This window comes from Nanorana parkeri, unplaced genomic scaffold, assembly GCF_000935625.1.
Source record: "Nanorana parkeri isolate BGI_ZX_2015 unplaced genomic scaffold, ASM93562v1 scaffold17, whole genome shotgun sequence".
NCBI lineage: Eukaryota > Metazoa > Chordata > Amphibia > Anura > Dicroglossidae > Nanorana > Nanorana parkeri.
This window is the reverse complement of record NW_017306285.1, coordinates 936,625-954,287: the sequence shown is the minus strand read 5'-3', so window position 1 is coordinate 954,287 and position 17,663 is coordinate 936,625. Positions and strand designations below refer to the sequence as shown.

The following is a 17,663-nucleotide window of genomic DNA, read 5'->3' as shown; positions in this document are numbered from 1 at the left end:
GATGACTAGTGATGTCATTATTATTTTTTTATTATTATTTTATATTAAAGCATTTTTTTATTATTATTTTATATTAAAGCATATCTAAACCCCCCAAACATACAATGCAGGTTACCAGTCTTTAGATGTGGCCACTGCATTAGTTGTTTTTTTTTCCTGCTTTTCTTTCCTTTTTATTTTGACTTCCAGAAGCAGACCATGAATGAAACCATGAATACAAACTGATCCCTGTAAGCCCCCCCATCAGTGTGAAATGGTTCGTCTCATTCCTCTAACTGCCCCTTCGGCTGGGCGGCTTGGCCTGGTAAAGGCAGTTGACAAATAACAGACTTACTGTCCGGATCAACAGGAAATCAAACTGTTAGAGGGGCCGTAGTTGCACTTTATGGTGCATTTGGACCGCAGGTCAAGCACAGATTTTCCTTGGGATCTCGACCATTTTCCATTAGACCGTAGCTACATGCTCAATGATTTAAATGCATCATTTGTCTAGAGCACCCCTTGGCTCAGGTCCTTAAACTTGTTGGTTACGCAGAAGCAAAGCTGGAATGTTTAAATGTGGAATCTCACTGTCTCCGTGCTGTTTTTCTTTTTTCAGGGATGGTCCTGGTACGGAGCGAGAATGGGCAGCTGTTGATGATCCCCCAGCAGGCGCTGGCCCAGATGCAGGCTCAGGTTCAAGCACAGGCCCAGTCCCAGGCGCAGGCCCAGGCGCAGGCCCAGGCCCAGGCCCAAGCCCAAGCCCAAGCCCAGAATGCCATGGCTAATCGGCCTGCTACGCCCACCAGTGCAGCACCGGTGCAGATCTCCACAGTACAGGTACGGACGTCATTCTAAGTGTTTTGTGTATGTGCGCTCTGAATGGGAGGGATTCTGTCCATCCTTTTAAAGAACAACTCCGGGCGTGTAAAAAGAATTAACCCTCGAAGTCAGACTACCCCTGCACTGTTTTGGTCTACGGTCTCTGCCTCTGTAATGTACATATTTGTCCAGGTCGGTGACTCGGTGTTGACGCAAGAAACTAAAGCGGGCCATACGCTAGTAGATTTTTTTTTGTCCCGCTCACCCTGCAAGCCCATTCACACTAGCCCGGCCATTGAAATACTGCATTTCAGCGGATGGGCGAGTGCACTGTGACAGCCCTGGTGGTGTGCGCTGTATTGCACACCGCCAGAGCCGTCTAGAGCCCTCACTATTTACCCCCAACAGGACAGGCGGGGGGATATCCCCCCCCCCTGCTGCCGGGATATTGCATTCTGACGGTGGTGGGTGTGCCGCTGTCAGAATACCCATACAACGATTGCAGCTGATTGGTGACAGTTCGACCGACAATTTTCCTCCCGACTCCTCCTTTTTTTTGGATTGAAGGATGTCAGGTGAGAGGCGAGTTTTGGACAGTTTATCAAGAATGGCCAAACGACAAGCATTTTCAGAATCCCTGGCAATGAAGAAGAGGTAATGGCAGCCCCATATTTGTCTCTTGACAGGTTCACTTTAAAACCTTTCCTGAATAGCTTTCTGTGTCCACATTGGGGGATCATCACTTTCTCTATTTTTACAGGGGTGAGCGCGAGTTAAACTTCATTATTTCTATATTGAGGGCTTGTTCGCACCCTGTCCGGATCATGTCCAGACCAGAACATTTTGTTCCTGGACCAAAAAAGCATCCCAGTGGTATTTCTGGGATCTGTTCACACCAGTACAGTCCGTTCCGGTCCAGACAAAAAAAAAATGTACCGCTGGTCTCCATTTCTCTGGTCTGGAATGCACTGGAACACATTAAAAAAAAAAACATATGCAAACGCACTGGACTGCACATGTAAGCCCATTTTAAGCAAAACGTAATGCACTGTGTTTGCATATCTGGTCCGTTCATGGTGTGAACGTAGATTAAAGGTACTGATTGCACTGCCCCAAGCATGGATCGCCTCTAGATGGGGAGAATCCGTTTCTCTGCAAACAATCGGTGATCTGTAATGGTGCAGCAAATAAACCTAATTATAACTGACAATGAGCATTCGCTGGAGTGGCACCGCTTACCTTTCCATCTATATGTTTTATCAGTGGGGAGATAATGCTGACAAGCAGGTGATGTAGAAATACTGATCGCTCTGCGATGCAAATTAGCTTTTGGAAAAATAATAAGCTGTCAAAAGCCCGTCGTTGTGTTCCTGTGACGGATTCACTAAGTGACAGGGATTTTATTTCTCATGACTTTTCTCTCTTTCTGACCCGCAGTCCCCCGGCGCACCTTTGATGGCACGGCAGGTCACGCCAACTACCATCATCAAGCAAGTCTCTCAGACGCCAACGACTGTGCAGCCCACCACGACACTACAGAGACCCCCTGTTGTACAAGTAAGTACCCTGTCTCCCCCCCAACCCACACGATTCACCAGCCTACCCTAGCTCATGTATCACTGCAAGGACTGGGTGCTGCAATTGGCATACCCGGCGTATGAGTGCCATGCTGTGTTCATTCATATCCTGGGGGACGACAGCATTATGATGTCATCTGCATACAAATCCTTATCGGCCTTGTCAACAGCAGCCAATCGCAACAAGAATCCATAAAGTTGCTTTGGCTTATAGTGTTCTAATGTAACTTTTTGCAAAAGGTTTTATTCATTTCAAAACCTAAATAATAATAATGGATTTTGATATCCGGATTCTCTAGTATGTAGGGAAAGCACAGATAGATAGGCATGCTGAGCCTCCCACCTAGTGGTCATCATTGAGCACAACTCCAACGTGAGGATGTACAATCAGTTTTGACATTAAATTACATTGTTGGAGTATCAGGTACAAGATACAGGCGCAACAATAAAAATCCAATTGTTTTGTTACATTTTATTTATTGTTACAGCAGATTCATAATTTATTCTTATTAGAGTCTTATAGCTAATAGTTGTGTTTTTACTGAGAGCGCCGCAGCCGGGACGGATCCCGACAATGCTGTTGAGATCCACCCAGCTGACTGATTGACAGCGGGCTCGGCCTACCTAGAGGTAGAGCCAGCTGTGCTTGCCCCCTCCCCTGTCTGTCCCTACAGTCAGTGCTGGAGGATCGGAGTAGGGAGTCCCTGTGGGGAGCGGTGAGTGACAGTCACGACTCTGCAGGGAGATGATCGGGAAGTGAGCGAGCGACGGTATGTGTTCGCTCACTTCCCGATCTATAGAGCCGTCCTATGACAGTTTCAATGTCACATGTCGGCTCTAACTAATGAGGGTGAGTGTAAATCACTCACCCCCAAAAATGATTTTAAATGTATTTTGTTTTTCACACTGCATACATTATCCCATGTGTTCATTTTTTTTCTTCCTGAGACTTCAGACTCCACTTAGAGCAGAACTCCAGGTAAAACATTCCTTAACCCTTGCGGTGGGGCTACTCCCCCCCCCCGTACTACAAGGGTAAGTGTTAGTTTTTGACTAGGCTCAAAAATAAAGTTATACTCCCCCGATCCTCGCAGCTGGCCTACTGTAACAACGCTCCTTTCTGCCTCTCTCCGTCTCCACTTCAGTGATGGAATGCTGTCCCTAGGCGTCCTCATGCCTTTGTATAGGACATGATGACTCGGGGGACCGTAGAAAGGAGGAGCAAGGCAAAAGGGACCGGTCTAAGAGCCAGCCCGCTTAGAGGGTCAGGTGAGTATAACTTTGTTATTTTTGAACCTGGACAAAAACTAGCACTTAACCCTTGCAGTGCGTGGGATAGCCCCACCATAAGGGTTTACATTTGCTTAGCCGGTGTAGGGGATGTGATGGAGTATTGAGTATTTTTGGAAGTGTCATTAATCTGACCTGCTTTAGGCGTGCATGCCTTGTTTTCTGCCTATTGCTCTAGCACAGGGGTAGGCAACCTTGGCACTCCAGCTGTTGTGGAACTACAAGTGCTATGAGGCACTGCATGACTCCCAAAGGCAAGATTATTATGAAGTTTTGTAGTGCATGCCTTGTTTTCTGCCTATTGCTCTAGCACAGGGGTAGGCAACCTTGGCACTCCAGCTGTTGTGGAACTACAAGTGCTATGAGGCACTGCATGACTCCCAAAGGCAAGATTATTATGAAGTTTTGTAGTTTCATCCCAGCTGGAGTGCTGAGGTTTCCTACCCCTGCTCTAGCAGGTTCATATATGGATAATCTGTAGCCTGTAGGCTCCTGTCACTGCAAGTTGCACCAAACACTACCAAAGCCTAAAGTGTAAGTCAACTCCAGGGAAATGAAAAGCTTTGCTGTCCCACGCACTGCATGGGTTAAGTGTTTTGTTTGTGCCTCGGGGACCTGTAAAAGCTGTTTTACTTACCCGATCCCCGCTCACCCGGCAGTAGATGCTCTCCTGTTCTCCCCCTCTGTTTCGACAGTGGACGGTCCCTCGGCATCCTCATGTGCATGGCTATGGAGCTTGCTTTGTGCTTGCTGATGCCAGCGGTCCTTAGACCACCAGAGCAAAGGTGAGAAAGAGGCAGTGGGGAGCCTGTGGGAGCGGGGATCAGGTAAGTAAAACAACTTTTTCAAGTCCCCTAAACAAAAACTTAACCCACAAACACTGCAAATAAAAACGTTTGATTTCCCTGGAGTTGGCTTTAAAGTTCTTAGATGCAGGTATCCAGTCTACTGATTTCGCATGAGGGGTGTTTTTATTTTATTTTTTCCCCAGTGTTGTATTTTAAGTTGCCACCATTGCTCGTTACCCACCTGGCTTGCTTTGAACACATTTTAGGGAGGTCTTTATTGATTTCTGTGTGCCGTCGGCCCGAGAATCGGAACGGTGCCCGGCAGCCAGTTGTAACGTCCGTGTTGTCTCTCCTGCACAGAATCAGATAGTGCTCAGCAGCACAGCGCAAACTGCCACTTTGGGGACAGCGTCCGCGGTCCAGACGGGAACCCCGCAGAGAGCGGTGCAAGGAACTGCTACCCCAGCGACAGCCACCACGGTACAGCGGCCTACAATGACAAGCGTCCTGAAAGCAGACTGGCACCATCTGGCAAGATGGTGCCCTGTATAGGTTTCCAGGTTGCTCTGTAGGGTTGGGAATTTGCTGCATAGGGCATTTAAAGGGGAACCTACTAGACCTTAACAGATTATGAAACATTTAGGGTCATTGTTCCTTTTAGTTTCTAGAAAATCCCACCCCGCATTATTGGAGCAGACAGAAAATAATATTTGGAGGAGTTCTTAGAGTTATAGGGCAGCCTTTGAGCAGCCACAGTTGGTTGTCCATACTGGAGCTCCAAGTACAACTATAGAACAGGTATTGGCATGTGAAGATACTACAAGCAATAGCGGAAATTATGGATAATTCTAGACTCCTGGAGTGTTCCTTGACAAAATAAGGTTTTGCTTGTAACAAACGCAAGCCAAAGCCCAAATTGGCTCCCGCCTAATCTTAATAAATGCTTTACCTGTCTAGATCTCTGTATCCGCTGACCCTAAATGTCACCGTTTGATTGTACAATCTACCTGGCCATACAAATGACTGTGTACTCTTCTATAAATTTCCAGCAACTATGTAGTGTGAGGACCTTCCTGATTGTATACGAGTTTGGTGCATTTGGGACGCCCTTGCACTGCATATAGGTTGGTCAACTCAAAGGTAATTGTGCAAGGTTTTGGATTAAGATCTATATTTCTATGCCTCTTAAGGGTCTGTGTTGATGGGCTTGGGGCCACAAATGCAGCATCCTTTTTACATAATTTTTAGATGCTTTTCAGTTCTTTCAGAATTCATTGCTGATGCAGTTGACCATCTTTTGACCTGCAGTTGGCCAACTGCAAGCCACTTTGCATTTCCATAGACTTATATGGTGAGAAAAGCAATTTTGACGCAACCAGAAACCCATGGACACTGGCCCCTAATTGCTCTGCCCTGTATTGGGATTTATAGTCCTATGCTGTAGTTAGGGTTGCCACGTGTCCCAAATTCACCTGGACAGTTCGGGTTTTGAGTCCTGTATGTGCTGTGTCTGGGTTTCAGCTGGCCTGAAACCCGGAACCAGCACATACAGGACTCAACCCGGACGGGACAGGTGGCAACCCTAGCTGTAGTTGTGACTGTCATGCCTCTTGTTGCAGTTTGCACACTTAGCCCTTCAAAGATCTGCCCATTGTGTAGACCAATGTTCTTCCAAATGTCATTACCCATTGGCAATTGGAATCTCATGCACTGCATGTTTTTATATAATGTGTGTCCAGAGCTGTACCAAAAGCCAATATGTATTGACCGTGAATTATTTTTGAGGAGATTGCTCAGGAAATGGTAATCACCAGTTTGATTAAGGTTCGTCATTGGTAACATGGGTTAGTCCCTACAGCCCCCTATCACATTGGGTATGGCGGTATTTTCAGGTCACTCTGCATTACCTTATTTTATGCATAGGTGACTCTGCAGGTAAAGTCTATAATTGCAGATCCCTGTTATGAGAAATCTCAGACTCCTTGTTTTCTTTGTGACTACACCAAAGAGTTCATAACACCCAGGATATTTCCAAATGTTCCTGGAAACCCCTTTCAATAAAAATGTTCCATACCCTTGAACATGCAGCCTATGGTGTCAGGTGGAATTTCTGGAATATCAGACTGACATTTGGCTCATGAATATTGAACAGACGGGTCCTCAGTAATGGCATTTAAAAGAAAATTCTAATATTGTTTTACATTGAACTTCCTAATTTGTACCTCCTGCTTTGTGTGGTTGAGAGGCCTCATTAAAGTCATGTGTTAAAGTGTACCTGTCACCTTGATGGAGAGAATATCAAACATTCTCCCGCCGTCTGAGCCCTGTCTTTTAAACCTTTACCTCATTATGGCTTTAAAGTTTTATTGCCACCTCGAACATGCAGAAGAACCCCGTAGATGAAGGGGCAAAATGATCAGTAGATGTTTGCATGCAGCAGGCTGATTCACTGGAAGTGACTTCTAGGGCAAAGAAATAAAGCACATTGTGAGAGCATCAATGGTTTGAGCATGCACTGTAATTAATATTTCTTGTACGCTTCAGGAAACCATGGAAAATGTGAAGAAATGTAAGAATTTTTTATCCACTCTCATAAAACTGGCCTCATCGGGTAAACAGTCTTCAGAGACGGCAGCTAACGTTAAAGAGCTAGTACAGAATCTGCTGGTAAGTGGACTTTGCGCTGTCTGTGTGTCATCTCAGCCTCATGTGTCCTTTCTCAGTCTCATGCCTCCTTTCTGTAGTCCATGTGTCCTTTCCCAGCCTGATGCCTCCTTTCTGTAGTCCATGTGTCCTTTCCCAGCCTGATGCCTCCTTTCTGTAGTCCATGTGTTCTTTCCCAGCCTGATGCCTCCTTTCTGTTGCCCATGTGCCCTTTCTCGGCCTTATGCCTCCTTTCTGTTGCCCATGTGCCCTTTCTTGACCTTGTGCCTCCTTTCTGTTGCCCATGTATCCTTTCTCGGCCTTGTGCCTCCTTTCTGTTGGCCACGTGTATTTTCTCGGCCTTGTGCCTCCTTTCTGTTGCCCATGTGTCCTTTCTCGGCCTTGTGCCATCTTTCTGTTGCCCATGTGTCCTGCTCATATTAGCCTGATGTACGGACCTCCTTCTGAAAATGCTGTTTGCTTGTACATAATAAAACATTGAACTTCTGCAGTTTAACAGAAACATTTTCTAGCTTTGTTAATACTGTCAGTTGTCAGTGGTTAGATCAGCTGGGAGAGCAGAATTGGCCAGTTTAGCTTTAAGCCCATGGATTCCTGATGTGTAATAGTTATTCAAGACATGACATGAAGGTGTAGTTTACTCACTTACATTTTGCTTTAGATGATGGATGTTTCCTCATTCAGGATGATAAATTACATGACCCTTTATAAAATAACTTTTAACTGGTCATGTTTTTGTGGGTGCTGTACAACAAGGGCACTACACTCAGGAGATCTGATAGGGCTAATACTTGTGATTGACAGCTCCTGGCAAGTTTTATAGGTACTGTGTATAGAAGGGGTGCAGTGCACAGGAGATCTGATGGGGCCAATCCTTGTGATTGACAGCGTTTAGGTGAGTGTCTGCACAGTGGACATCCACAAACAGAGGTGGACTCGCTGCTCCTATATATAGAGTGAGAAAATAAAAAATCAATACTTTTGAAACTAAAATTATTGAATTTTTTTCTCACTCTTTGTGTAAAGGTCGGAAGGTTGTTACTGTCTTTTGATGTGTGAAAGATACCTGTCGATGCAACCGCTTACGTTTGTTGTATGCTTTTCGCGGTGAGAATATAGATGACCTTACATGTAAACTTTCTCCTCCAGGATGGGAAAATTGAAGCAGAAGATTTCACCAGTAGATTATACAGAGAACTGAACTCTTCACCTCAACCTTACCTTGTGCCTTTCCTAAAGGTAAGACCATTCTTCCCAGCCTGGGCCTCGTGCACATGAATGTTGCACCCTGACACAGGTGAAACCATCCAGCACTGAAAATTCATTGGGGTGGGATATAGTATATGAAAAAAAATAATTATATATATTTTAGCTATCAACATGTTGCTATATCGAAGTGAGTCTGCAAGGATAAACATTATTTTGAAGGCACAGGCTTCACGGCTTTCTACTGATCCTGTTCTCGCTGCCTAGTGTGTTACTGGCCTGCCTATAGGCATGCATCTCTGGGGTGATGGAGCAATGACACCAGTCTAATGGAAGCCGTAAGAGTTGGGCTTTAAGTCCTAGGTCAGGTGTATAAAATGTCTGGTTCAAAAGGGTCCAAGTCATAACTGCAATTTGTGCTTTGTATATATTACATTTGGTATATTATGGCACAAGGATGCCTTTTGCATAATTTTGACTTGGTAATCTATAATCTGGTTTTATGTTTCTACAGAGGAGCCTCCCTGCCTTGCGCCAGCTGACCCCTGACTCGGCAGCCTTTATCCAGCAGAGCCAGCAGCAGCAACCGGCCCCCCAGGCCACGACGGCCCTCACCGCGGTCATGCTGAACAGCTCTGTACAGCGAACAGCTGGCAAGACCACTGCCACCGTCACAAATACATTACAACAGCCTGTCATCAGCCCCGCACAACCTGCACATTCGAAACCTGGCCAGCCAACTCCACTGGTGAGTCGCTTTTCACAAACCAATTTCTTACAAAAATTATAATCTCCTATCGACTTTAGGCGCCTAAATGCTCCTCGGCTTTGATTCCTGGGAATCCTCTGAACATAATATGGCAAGGTTTGACTCGCAGGGGAAGACAATCCACATGCACAAATATCAGACACACTTGGGATACAACTGATGTGCACTTTGATGGATTGAAGAAGTAGAGCGAGCGGACTTTTTCAATGTTGGATCAGTTGTAATGTGGCTACATCCACCAATACCGGATGATTACAGAATAACATAGCATGTAACCTATACTGATATACTTCTCTGTGCTTTTCCCCCTCTTCTCTTCAGGTTATCCAGCAGGCACATAAAGCCGGGGCAGTTGTAAGACATCAACAGGTCACATTGACCCAGACGCCCATGGTAGCACTTAGACCGCCTCAAAGCCGAATTATGCTCACCACTCCACAGCAGATTCAGCTAAACCAGCTGCAGACAGGTGAGTCTGACTGCCCAAAAGAGATGTGATACAAAGAGTTACCAGTGTCATGTGACTACAAACACGATATATTGTTATCAATGGATCTTAGTGATTGAGACTGGAAGAAGTGACTGTTGGGATGAGTGTGGGTGTCTTCAGACCTATTTCAGTGTTCCAGCCAGACAAACTCTGGGAGATGTGTCCATATGTAGATGGGGTTATGCAAATGAATTTATCAGCCTGGCCAGTTCTCTCTGTGGACTACACCCCACCCCTGCCCCATGTTGTATAGATGAGGAGAGTGAGAGGTGTTCTGTAGTCTGAACACATTTCCAGGGTGAATCACGCTGCTTCTCCATAGATGCAACACAATGAGTGAGAGTTGTCACACTAGGAAAGGAAGTGTGTTACTGGCAGGATCTCCAGGTAAAAATAAAAGGGGGCATTTGTGACATTTTTGTTCTTGGGTTCTCTGTGGGGTTTCTCTGCGAGTATGAAGCTTCTTTATAGATCGACCTTACACAGTCAATGCAGGACCCAATACCAGTAATGGTTTTGGAGTAAAGAGGGTGGATTGATAAAGGGTTTGGGGTGAGGCAAGGGGGTAGCACACAGACATTTAAATGCATTTAATACCTTGTCTTAATTTGCTTTTTTGTTTCCCTCTGTCCAGTCCCCGTGGTAAAACCGAATGTCGTAGCCGGAATGAAAGCCTTTCCCACGACGGCAGCGCAAGCAGTGGCCGCACAGAAAAACAAGTTAAAAGAGCCAGGGGGAGGATCGTTCAGGTAAGAAACATTTTTTAAAAAAGTATTCACCTCTTTGTAGTTTTCTTCCTCACTGTATACAATTTGTCCACCAGGAGTAGGGAGACCTCATGGTGCAGCTACACGCAGCAGGTGAACCTTTAATAATATCCAGACAAGTCAGAGACCCCTCTTGGTTTATACCAAATTATACTATCCAAAAATTGCCACACACCGTTAGTTTCCCCACGCACGTAGTTTATTGGAATCCAGCAGCTAATCCGATATAGGCTCTGCCTAGTAACTGCCCACCTCCGACACATTTTACCCTTGCGGGCTTAGTCGTAGACTCGTATATCTACACCTAAGCCCGTAAGGAATCCGTTCCTGAAAGGATCCGTGCACAGATGCCCTGCTGATAGAAACTGTATGGAGCGGATGTCATTCTTGTGACCTCCATGCCCGTTCAACTGAACTTACCAGGCCCATGTTAGATCTATGGAGAGTCGGATGTAAGTGGACATGTGTTAATTATGTTTGGTTACCTATCTTTCCCTTTCAGGTCCTGAACAGACCTAGACGGACTAATCAGATGTAAATGGACTTATGTCCGCGTACGTCCAACAGCCCATAGATCTGCATTGAGCTTCTGATCAGGGCTGCCTGAAAAACGAACAGGCAGACCTGATCAGAACGCCGGGTGAAAGGGGCCTGCCTGAATGTTAAAAGTGTCTGTCTGGAGGATTTGACACTGGAAACGGATGAGGTGATGATAACATGTACAGTATATATCTAAAGAACTCAATATTTGTTAAATTCAAGGTTAGTTCATTATAGCTGACACATGTAGATATTTAGGAAATGCAAGTGCAAACAGATCACCAGTTATGCTCTTTAGGCGAGTAGAACTGAAGCAAGTTTTGAATAAAGTAGGCTTTCTTTATTTGCCGTCTGTCCCATTGCCGAGATTTTCCTTCACTTCCTGTCTGATAGCCACAACAGGAAGTGAGAGAAAATACCTGGTGGTCCGCAGGGTCACCAAACCTAGTTATCCCCATTGGATTTCCCATCCATTTCTGTTCTGTTGACAACCCACAATTTAGGATTGGGGTTACCATGTACCTAATACATTATATTCATTCAATGTGACCCCACTGAATGTGACCCCCAATTCCCATGCACTTCCTGTTCCATATTTCCATTATTGCAGTTCAATACGTTTTTTTTTTCTCATCCAGATCTCAGATTGCCTTGACAATTCTTATTTAATTTTACGATTGTCCTACATCACTGTTCTTGTTCCTCCCGCGCAGGGATGACGATGATATCAATGACGTGGCTTCAATGGCAGGAGTGAACCTGTCAGAGGAAAGTGCGCGGATATTGGCCACAAATTCGGAGTTAGTGGGGACGTTAACGCGATCTTGTAAAGATGAACTGTTCCTTCTGCCTGCAGTATTACAGAGACGGATACTGGAGATCGGTACGTCTGGTCAGGTTCCCATTGCAGAGGGCCATAAAATGACTGACTTTAAAAAGTATTGTTATTGGGGTTCTGAAGTTTGGAGCTGATACAGTTATAATGGGATGCTTAGTATAGGAGAGAGCTAATACATTCACTAAATGTGCTAAAGAGAGCTAATACATTCACAAAGGTGCTAAAATAGACTAAAAGGCTTTTCTAGAGCAAGAACCTCAGTTCCTAAAGGCACAGTCTACTTTTAGACCATGTTACACCTATATTTATGCATGGGCGTATACAACAGCCCCCTAACCCCCCCCCCCCCCCCTCCCCCCCCCCCCCCCCCCCCCCCCCCCCCCCCCCCCCCTTTTACCTGAATCGCCGGGTGCTTGTTCTTGTAGGTTGTTTTCTTAATTCAGCGTGGCTCTGCCCGCACAGCTGTGTCATCCATTCACAAGGATGGGTGAATAGGTTCCATCTGACACTGTGGATCACGTTCTCAATAGGGCTGTGACATCACCCTATTTGTAGTCCATTTACGACTTCCTCCAGCCCCATTACACAAGGTCTATACCTCTGTATGGGCCTGGGGGGTAAACCGTGCAAGAGCCTGTTCATTTTACCCGTGACACCCTGATCGTAGTGGTGATGCTTTGCAGGCCTGAATGCAGAAAGTTAAAGGAGAACTATGGGGTCAGTGTTTTTCCCCATAGTTCTCCTTAGGGTAACGGGAGGACACAAACTACAGCTACAGCTCGCGGTATACTGAGACGCCGGAGCGGATCCCGACGTAGATGACGGGATCCGCCCAGCTGTGTGAGTGACAGCTGGCTCTGCCTATCTAGAGGCAGAGCCAGCTGTACCCTCCCCCGTCTGTTCCGCTAGTCAGCGCTGGCAGATCGGAGCGGGGAGAGGGAAATCCAGCCCCTCCCCCTGTCACGGCAGAGAGCCGTGACAGGATCGAGAGGTGAGCGAACCTGGTATGTGTTCGCTCACCTCCCGATCTACTGAGCCGACCTGTGACAGTCTCATTGTCACAAGTCGGCTAGAACTATGAGGTGAGTGAAAATCACTCATCTCATAGTTCTCCTTTTTAAAGGCTTAGTTCACCTTTCTGACCGTGTTTTATGTTAAACCCGCATTTAGGGTGCAATATGAAACATGGTCAGATCGCAACCTTGTGCGGACATGGATGGAAGGTAGAGTCAGCAGGAACCTGAGCGTTGCACCCACCATCTACTGATTGCAATACTTTACAGCAGCTCTTCTCAACCAGGGTGCCATGGCACACTGGGCTGTCTTCGGCCTTCCTTAAGGATGCCTTGAAATGTTCGCACAGATCTCTGACGTGAAGGGGGAAGTCTGATGTGAAAGGTGGGCCTCTTTTGTAAAGGAGGGCTCCTGATGCAAAGGGGGGCTTCTAGTGTGAAAGGTGACACTCTGATGTAAAAGGAGGGGGCTCCTAATGTAAAGGAGGACTCTGATGTGAGCGGTGGGATTCTGGTGTGAAGGGGGCTCCTGATTTGAACAGGGTGCTCTGATGTGAAGGGGGAACCCCTTTTTTGTGTTTAAGTATGGGGTGCCCTTTAAAATCTATACCAGGCATCTATCAGGAATTGGGGTCTGGTATGGATTTTGCAGGGGGCCCACATGTAATTTTATATACATTTTAGACCGGGGTGCCTTCAATACTTTTAAAGGGTCCCGTTAATGAAAAAAAGTTGAGAAACACTTTGTTACAGGCTCCTATGCAAAAAGAAAGTAAAAATGATGCAATTGTTTGTACTTTCATGAAGAATCGTGCATTTATTGTTTTTTAAGTTGAACTTCCCCTTTTATCATTGTTGGTTCATTTATTATATTTTTTGGAAAAGTGGACTATACCTTTTTAGAAAACTATTCAAATCTATTGGAAGACCAACAAACTTCTATCATTTCTAATTGTCTTCCTTGGAGGGCGCTTCTGATCATTCCAGTACCTGACACCCTGAGAGATAGTCTATACAAACCTAATCGCTCAATCATTTTGACTGACAGCCCAGAGCACACAAAGCCAAATATTGAATCTTCATTTGTGTCATGGCAGATGAAATTGATTTTGTTTTCCCGGTGTGGTCCCACTGTGACATCATGAATTTGAATGCAGACACATGGGCTGATGGTTTTTATTCACTGGAGATTTACACTTTGGGAACTTGCAGAGAAATGGAATAACTTTTAATTGGCAGCTGCCATTCCGGTGTGACCTTTTCATCATCTCTTTTCCTCATTTCTAGGTAAGAAACACGGCATAACGGAAGTCCACCCCGACGTGGTCGGTTACGTCTCGCACGCCACGCAACAGCGATTGCAAAACATCGTCGAGAAAATCTCCGAAAGCGCTCAGCAAAAGAACATCACTCACAAAGTAAGTTATAGGATAAAGTCCCCTATTAAGTTTGGGCCAGGGGTGGGCAACTCCGACCTTCTAGCTGTGCTTTAACTACAAATCCCAACATGACTCTGCCTTTTGGGAGTTGTGTATGTGACTGTGAGTATTGCCATGCCTCATGGGACTTGTAGTTCCACAAAAGTTGAAGGTCTGGAGTTTGCCCACACCTGGTCTAGGCAACAAAGGGGACCTGTCGCAGTTCATTTGGGTACAGCAGGGCATGACTGAGTAATTGTTCATCAAATTATCACAGCCATAATGGAGGGGTTAATAAAGACCAGTACACAAGTGTTTAATACAAACTTTCTACCAACCCGTATACAAAATGACATGTTTACCCGTTAGTAGATTAAGGCGTTCGCTGTGTACCTGAAATATTTGTGCCGTATGACTCTCTGATTATCTCATTGCTGCACTTTTTTTTTTTATTGGAATGTATTGGCAGCCTAGGCAAAGCTGAGCCTTTCAGAGAGCCTCCAATGATCAAAGAACAAATGCTGCATGTGGATGGATCCCGAGCCCCCGGCATCAGCGGCATCATTTAGTTTTACGTGTTCGTGTTGGTTGGATGTTCGCTGTATGCTTGATTTTTATTCCTAACGTCTCTCTTTCCTGCAGGAGGACGATCGGTACGATCAGACAAGTGATGTTCGGACGCAACTTAAGTTCTTCGAACAGCTCGACCAGCTAGAGAAGCAGAGGAAAGACGAACAGGAGAGGGAAATTCTCATGCGGGCAGCAAAGGTTTGTGTACTGCTTACTGCTGCGTAGTCACTTCACCTTGTGGTAACTGACAACTGCAAAATCTTCACCTTTGGGGAAACTTGACTGGCAGTGAATAGTTTCTGTACAGAGGTCATATGATGGGTATGGCAGCACTCTCTGTGTATTAAAGCCCAGCTCTGGACCAATTTTTTAGGTATAGAATAAGAAAGAATTGGAACCTCTGGTTTGTCTGTGTCCCATTTGGGGAGATTGTTCTTCAGTTCCTGTCATGGTGACACACTGGGTCTTTACTGGGACAGTTAGTGAGGGGAATTCTCCCAAACTGGGATAACAAAAAACCTGAGCCAAGGACTCCACTAACTGTAACCCCTTTGCCCCCGCCAAAATAACTAATGTGTTGGTGTCAGAATGTACAAAAACATCCGGCTGCTTTTATACACCAGTAATAGAGCCCCGCTATGGGTCCCAGACTCTCCTATGCCTCCTGGGTGCCCGGGACCTCCGTGGCTGGTGTCAGGATGGAGAGTGGAGAGAGATCCGTGAGCTTGATCTCCTCTGTGACGAATAAACCTGGAAGCGTTCAGCTCTGAGCACTTCTGGGATCAGCGCAGTCAGTCTCTAGCCAGGGAAGAATCCGAGGAAGCACAGTCCCCTGAAATGAACACTTCTCTACCTCTAACACTTAACTTGACCAAAACCCTTTACCTGTACAGACACTCAACCCTTATCCTCATCATAACACTACGTTTAAGAGGCTGTCTGAGCCCTGCCTCCATCATGCTGCACTTACCAGCTGTAATGATTTGCATAATTGAGTGGCGGGGTTTTAGGGATGTAGATCCCCTTTAAGGTTATTGATGATGTGAGCAGGCATCAGGAGGCCACTTTTGCAAGCGAGTACAGTAGCTCTCACAGGTTCTCTTTAGAGTGATCACATGTACAGGATGTCATTACACAGTTCAATTGTGCTCATTTCTTAACGCTTGAATGAAATGCAGATCTGTCATCTGACCTTTTCCCTTTTGTGCTCCTTTGCAGTCTCGGTCACGGCAGGAAGATCCAGAGCAGTTAAGGTTAAAACAGAAAGCAAAGGAGGTGAGTGCCGCACTTGGCGTTTTACTTCTCTCTCACTGTCTCAATGGCAGTCTGCTCAATTATTTCTTCTTTCCTCTCCTACAGATGCAGCAACAGGAATTGGCACAAATGAGGCAAAGAGATGCCAACTTAACAGCGTTAGCAGCTATCGGCCCTCGAAAAAAGAGGAAAGTGGATTCCCCGGGCCCTGGTTCAGGGTCAGAGGTCAGTATCTGTTCTATAGCTACCTTTTGCTCAGGTGATCACTTGTACCATGCAAGTGTTTGGTTGTATGTGGTCACCAGCTTGCCTAAGTGTGCCAGACAGCAGGTAATAATCTGGTTTCCAGCGCCCCTCCGGACTATTGGTTGGAGAGTGCGCACTCAAAACAGTCACCCGAAGAAATATATTTAGGGACTACATGTCCCATCAATTATTGTGCAAGTGCGCATATGTAACTCGGCATTTCTAAAGTTAGACATATGTGATGCCATGAGTGTGGCTATGGAGCTACTGTGCACACTCCAGGCAACAGCACTACAAGCCAACAAGTAGGTCAGACGGATATTCTCTGCCTCGTCAGGCTTGACTCCCCCCTGAAGTTTTTCACCTACCGGGCTTAGTCGTAGGAGATCACATCATATGATTCAGCCCATTGGGTGACGTGTCTGATGAGGGAGAGAATGTCGGTTTGACCAACCTGGTACCAATAAAGCTGAGCGGAAAAAAAAACAACCCAGCAGAGTGCAGCTTATGTGTTTGTATGACCAAAAGGGTCTTTAAGTACTGGAGTAATGCAGCACACTTGCATACTGTAAGGGTCTCCTAAGGGACTGGAGTGGAGAAGCACTCCTGCATAGCATACAGGTCTCTTTAATGACTGGATTAGTGTAGCACTCTTGCATACCATAAGGGTCTCTGGTAGGACTGGAATAGTGCAGCACTCTTGCATGCTAAAGGTTCTCTGGTAGGACTGGAGTAGTGCAGCAGTTTTGCATACCATAAGGGTCTCTGGTAGGACTGGATTAGTGTACTACTCATGCATACCATAAGGGTCTCTGGTAGCACTGCATTAGTGTACCACTCTTGCATACCATAAGGGTCTCTGGTAGGACTGGATTAGTGTAGCACCCTTGCATACCATAAGGGTCTCTGGTAGGACTGGATTAGTGTAGCACCCTTGTATACCATAAGGGTCTCTGGTAGGACTGGATTAGTGTAGCACTCTTGCATACCATAAGGGTCTCTGGTAGGACTGGAGTAGTGCAGCATTCTTGCATATCTAAAGGGTCTCTGGTAGGACTGGAGTAGTGTAGCACTCATGCATACCATATCCTCTGGCTTCATTCAGGTTGCTGTTCTAACATGCCGTGTCCCCTTTCCTCCTGCAGGCATCCAGCACCAGTACGACACCCTCCAGCAGCTCCGGAGCAGGCAGTAGCAGACAGTTTACACGGCAGCGGATAACACGTGTCAATCTCAGGGACCTCATATTTTGTTTGGAAAACGAGAGAGAGACAAGCCATTCACTTTTGCTATATAAAGCATTCCTTAAGTGAAATAAAACAATAACCACAAAAACAAACTCAACAAAAATGGAAAAGATCAAGGTATTTTTTTCTTTTTGTTTTTGCAAAGACGACACTTTTCCCCACTTTGAACCTCGCCGGGACTGTTT

At 45.8% G+C, this 17,663-nt stretch overlaps 1 protein-coding gene across 4 annotated transcripts in view; it reads left to right on the top strand.

Moving 5' to 3' along the window:
* Positions 1-17,568, top strand: part of TAF4 (TATA-box binding protein associated factor 4) — a 36,106-nt gene extending 18,538 nt beyond the window's left edge. The window contains exons 3-17 of one of the 4 annotated variants that reach the window (XM_018560193.1): positions 599-675; positions 712-819; positions 2,239-2,358; positions 4,817-4,936; positions 7,001-7,123; positions 8,270-8,359; positions 8,841-9,074; positions 9,417-9,564; positions 10,220-10,334; positions 11,606-11,775; positions 14,031-14,161; positions 14,804-14,929; positions 15,950-16,006; positions 16,091-16,210; positions 17,377-17,568. In XM_018560193.1, coding sequence (XP_018415695.1) covers positions 599-675; positions 712-819; positions 2,239-2,358; positions 4,817-4,936; positions 7,001-7,123; positions 8,270-8,359; positions 8,841-9,074; positions 9,417-9,564; positions 10,220-10,334; positions 11,606-11,775; positions 14,031-14,161; positions 14,804-14,929; positions 15,950-16,006; positions 16,091-16,210; positions 17,377-17,544 — 1,907 coding nt within the window. In that variant the 3' untranslated portion in view covers positions 17,545-17,568. Of the gene's footprint in view, positions 1-598; positions 820-2,238; positions 2,359-4,816; positions 4,937-7,000; positions 7,124-8,269; positions 8,360-8,840; positions 9,075-9,416; positions 9,565-10,219; positions 10,335-11,605; positions 11,776-14,030; positions 14,162-14,803; positions 14,930-15,949; positions 16,007-16,090; positions 16,211-17,376 lie in introns of all 4 variants that reach the window. The other 3 variants (XM_018560184.1, XM_018560177.1, XM_018560201.1) reach the window with 3 other exon arrangements.
* Positions 17,569-17,663: the final 95 nt, after the last annotated feature.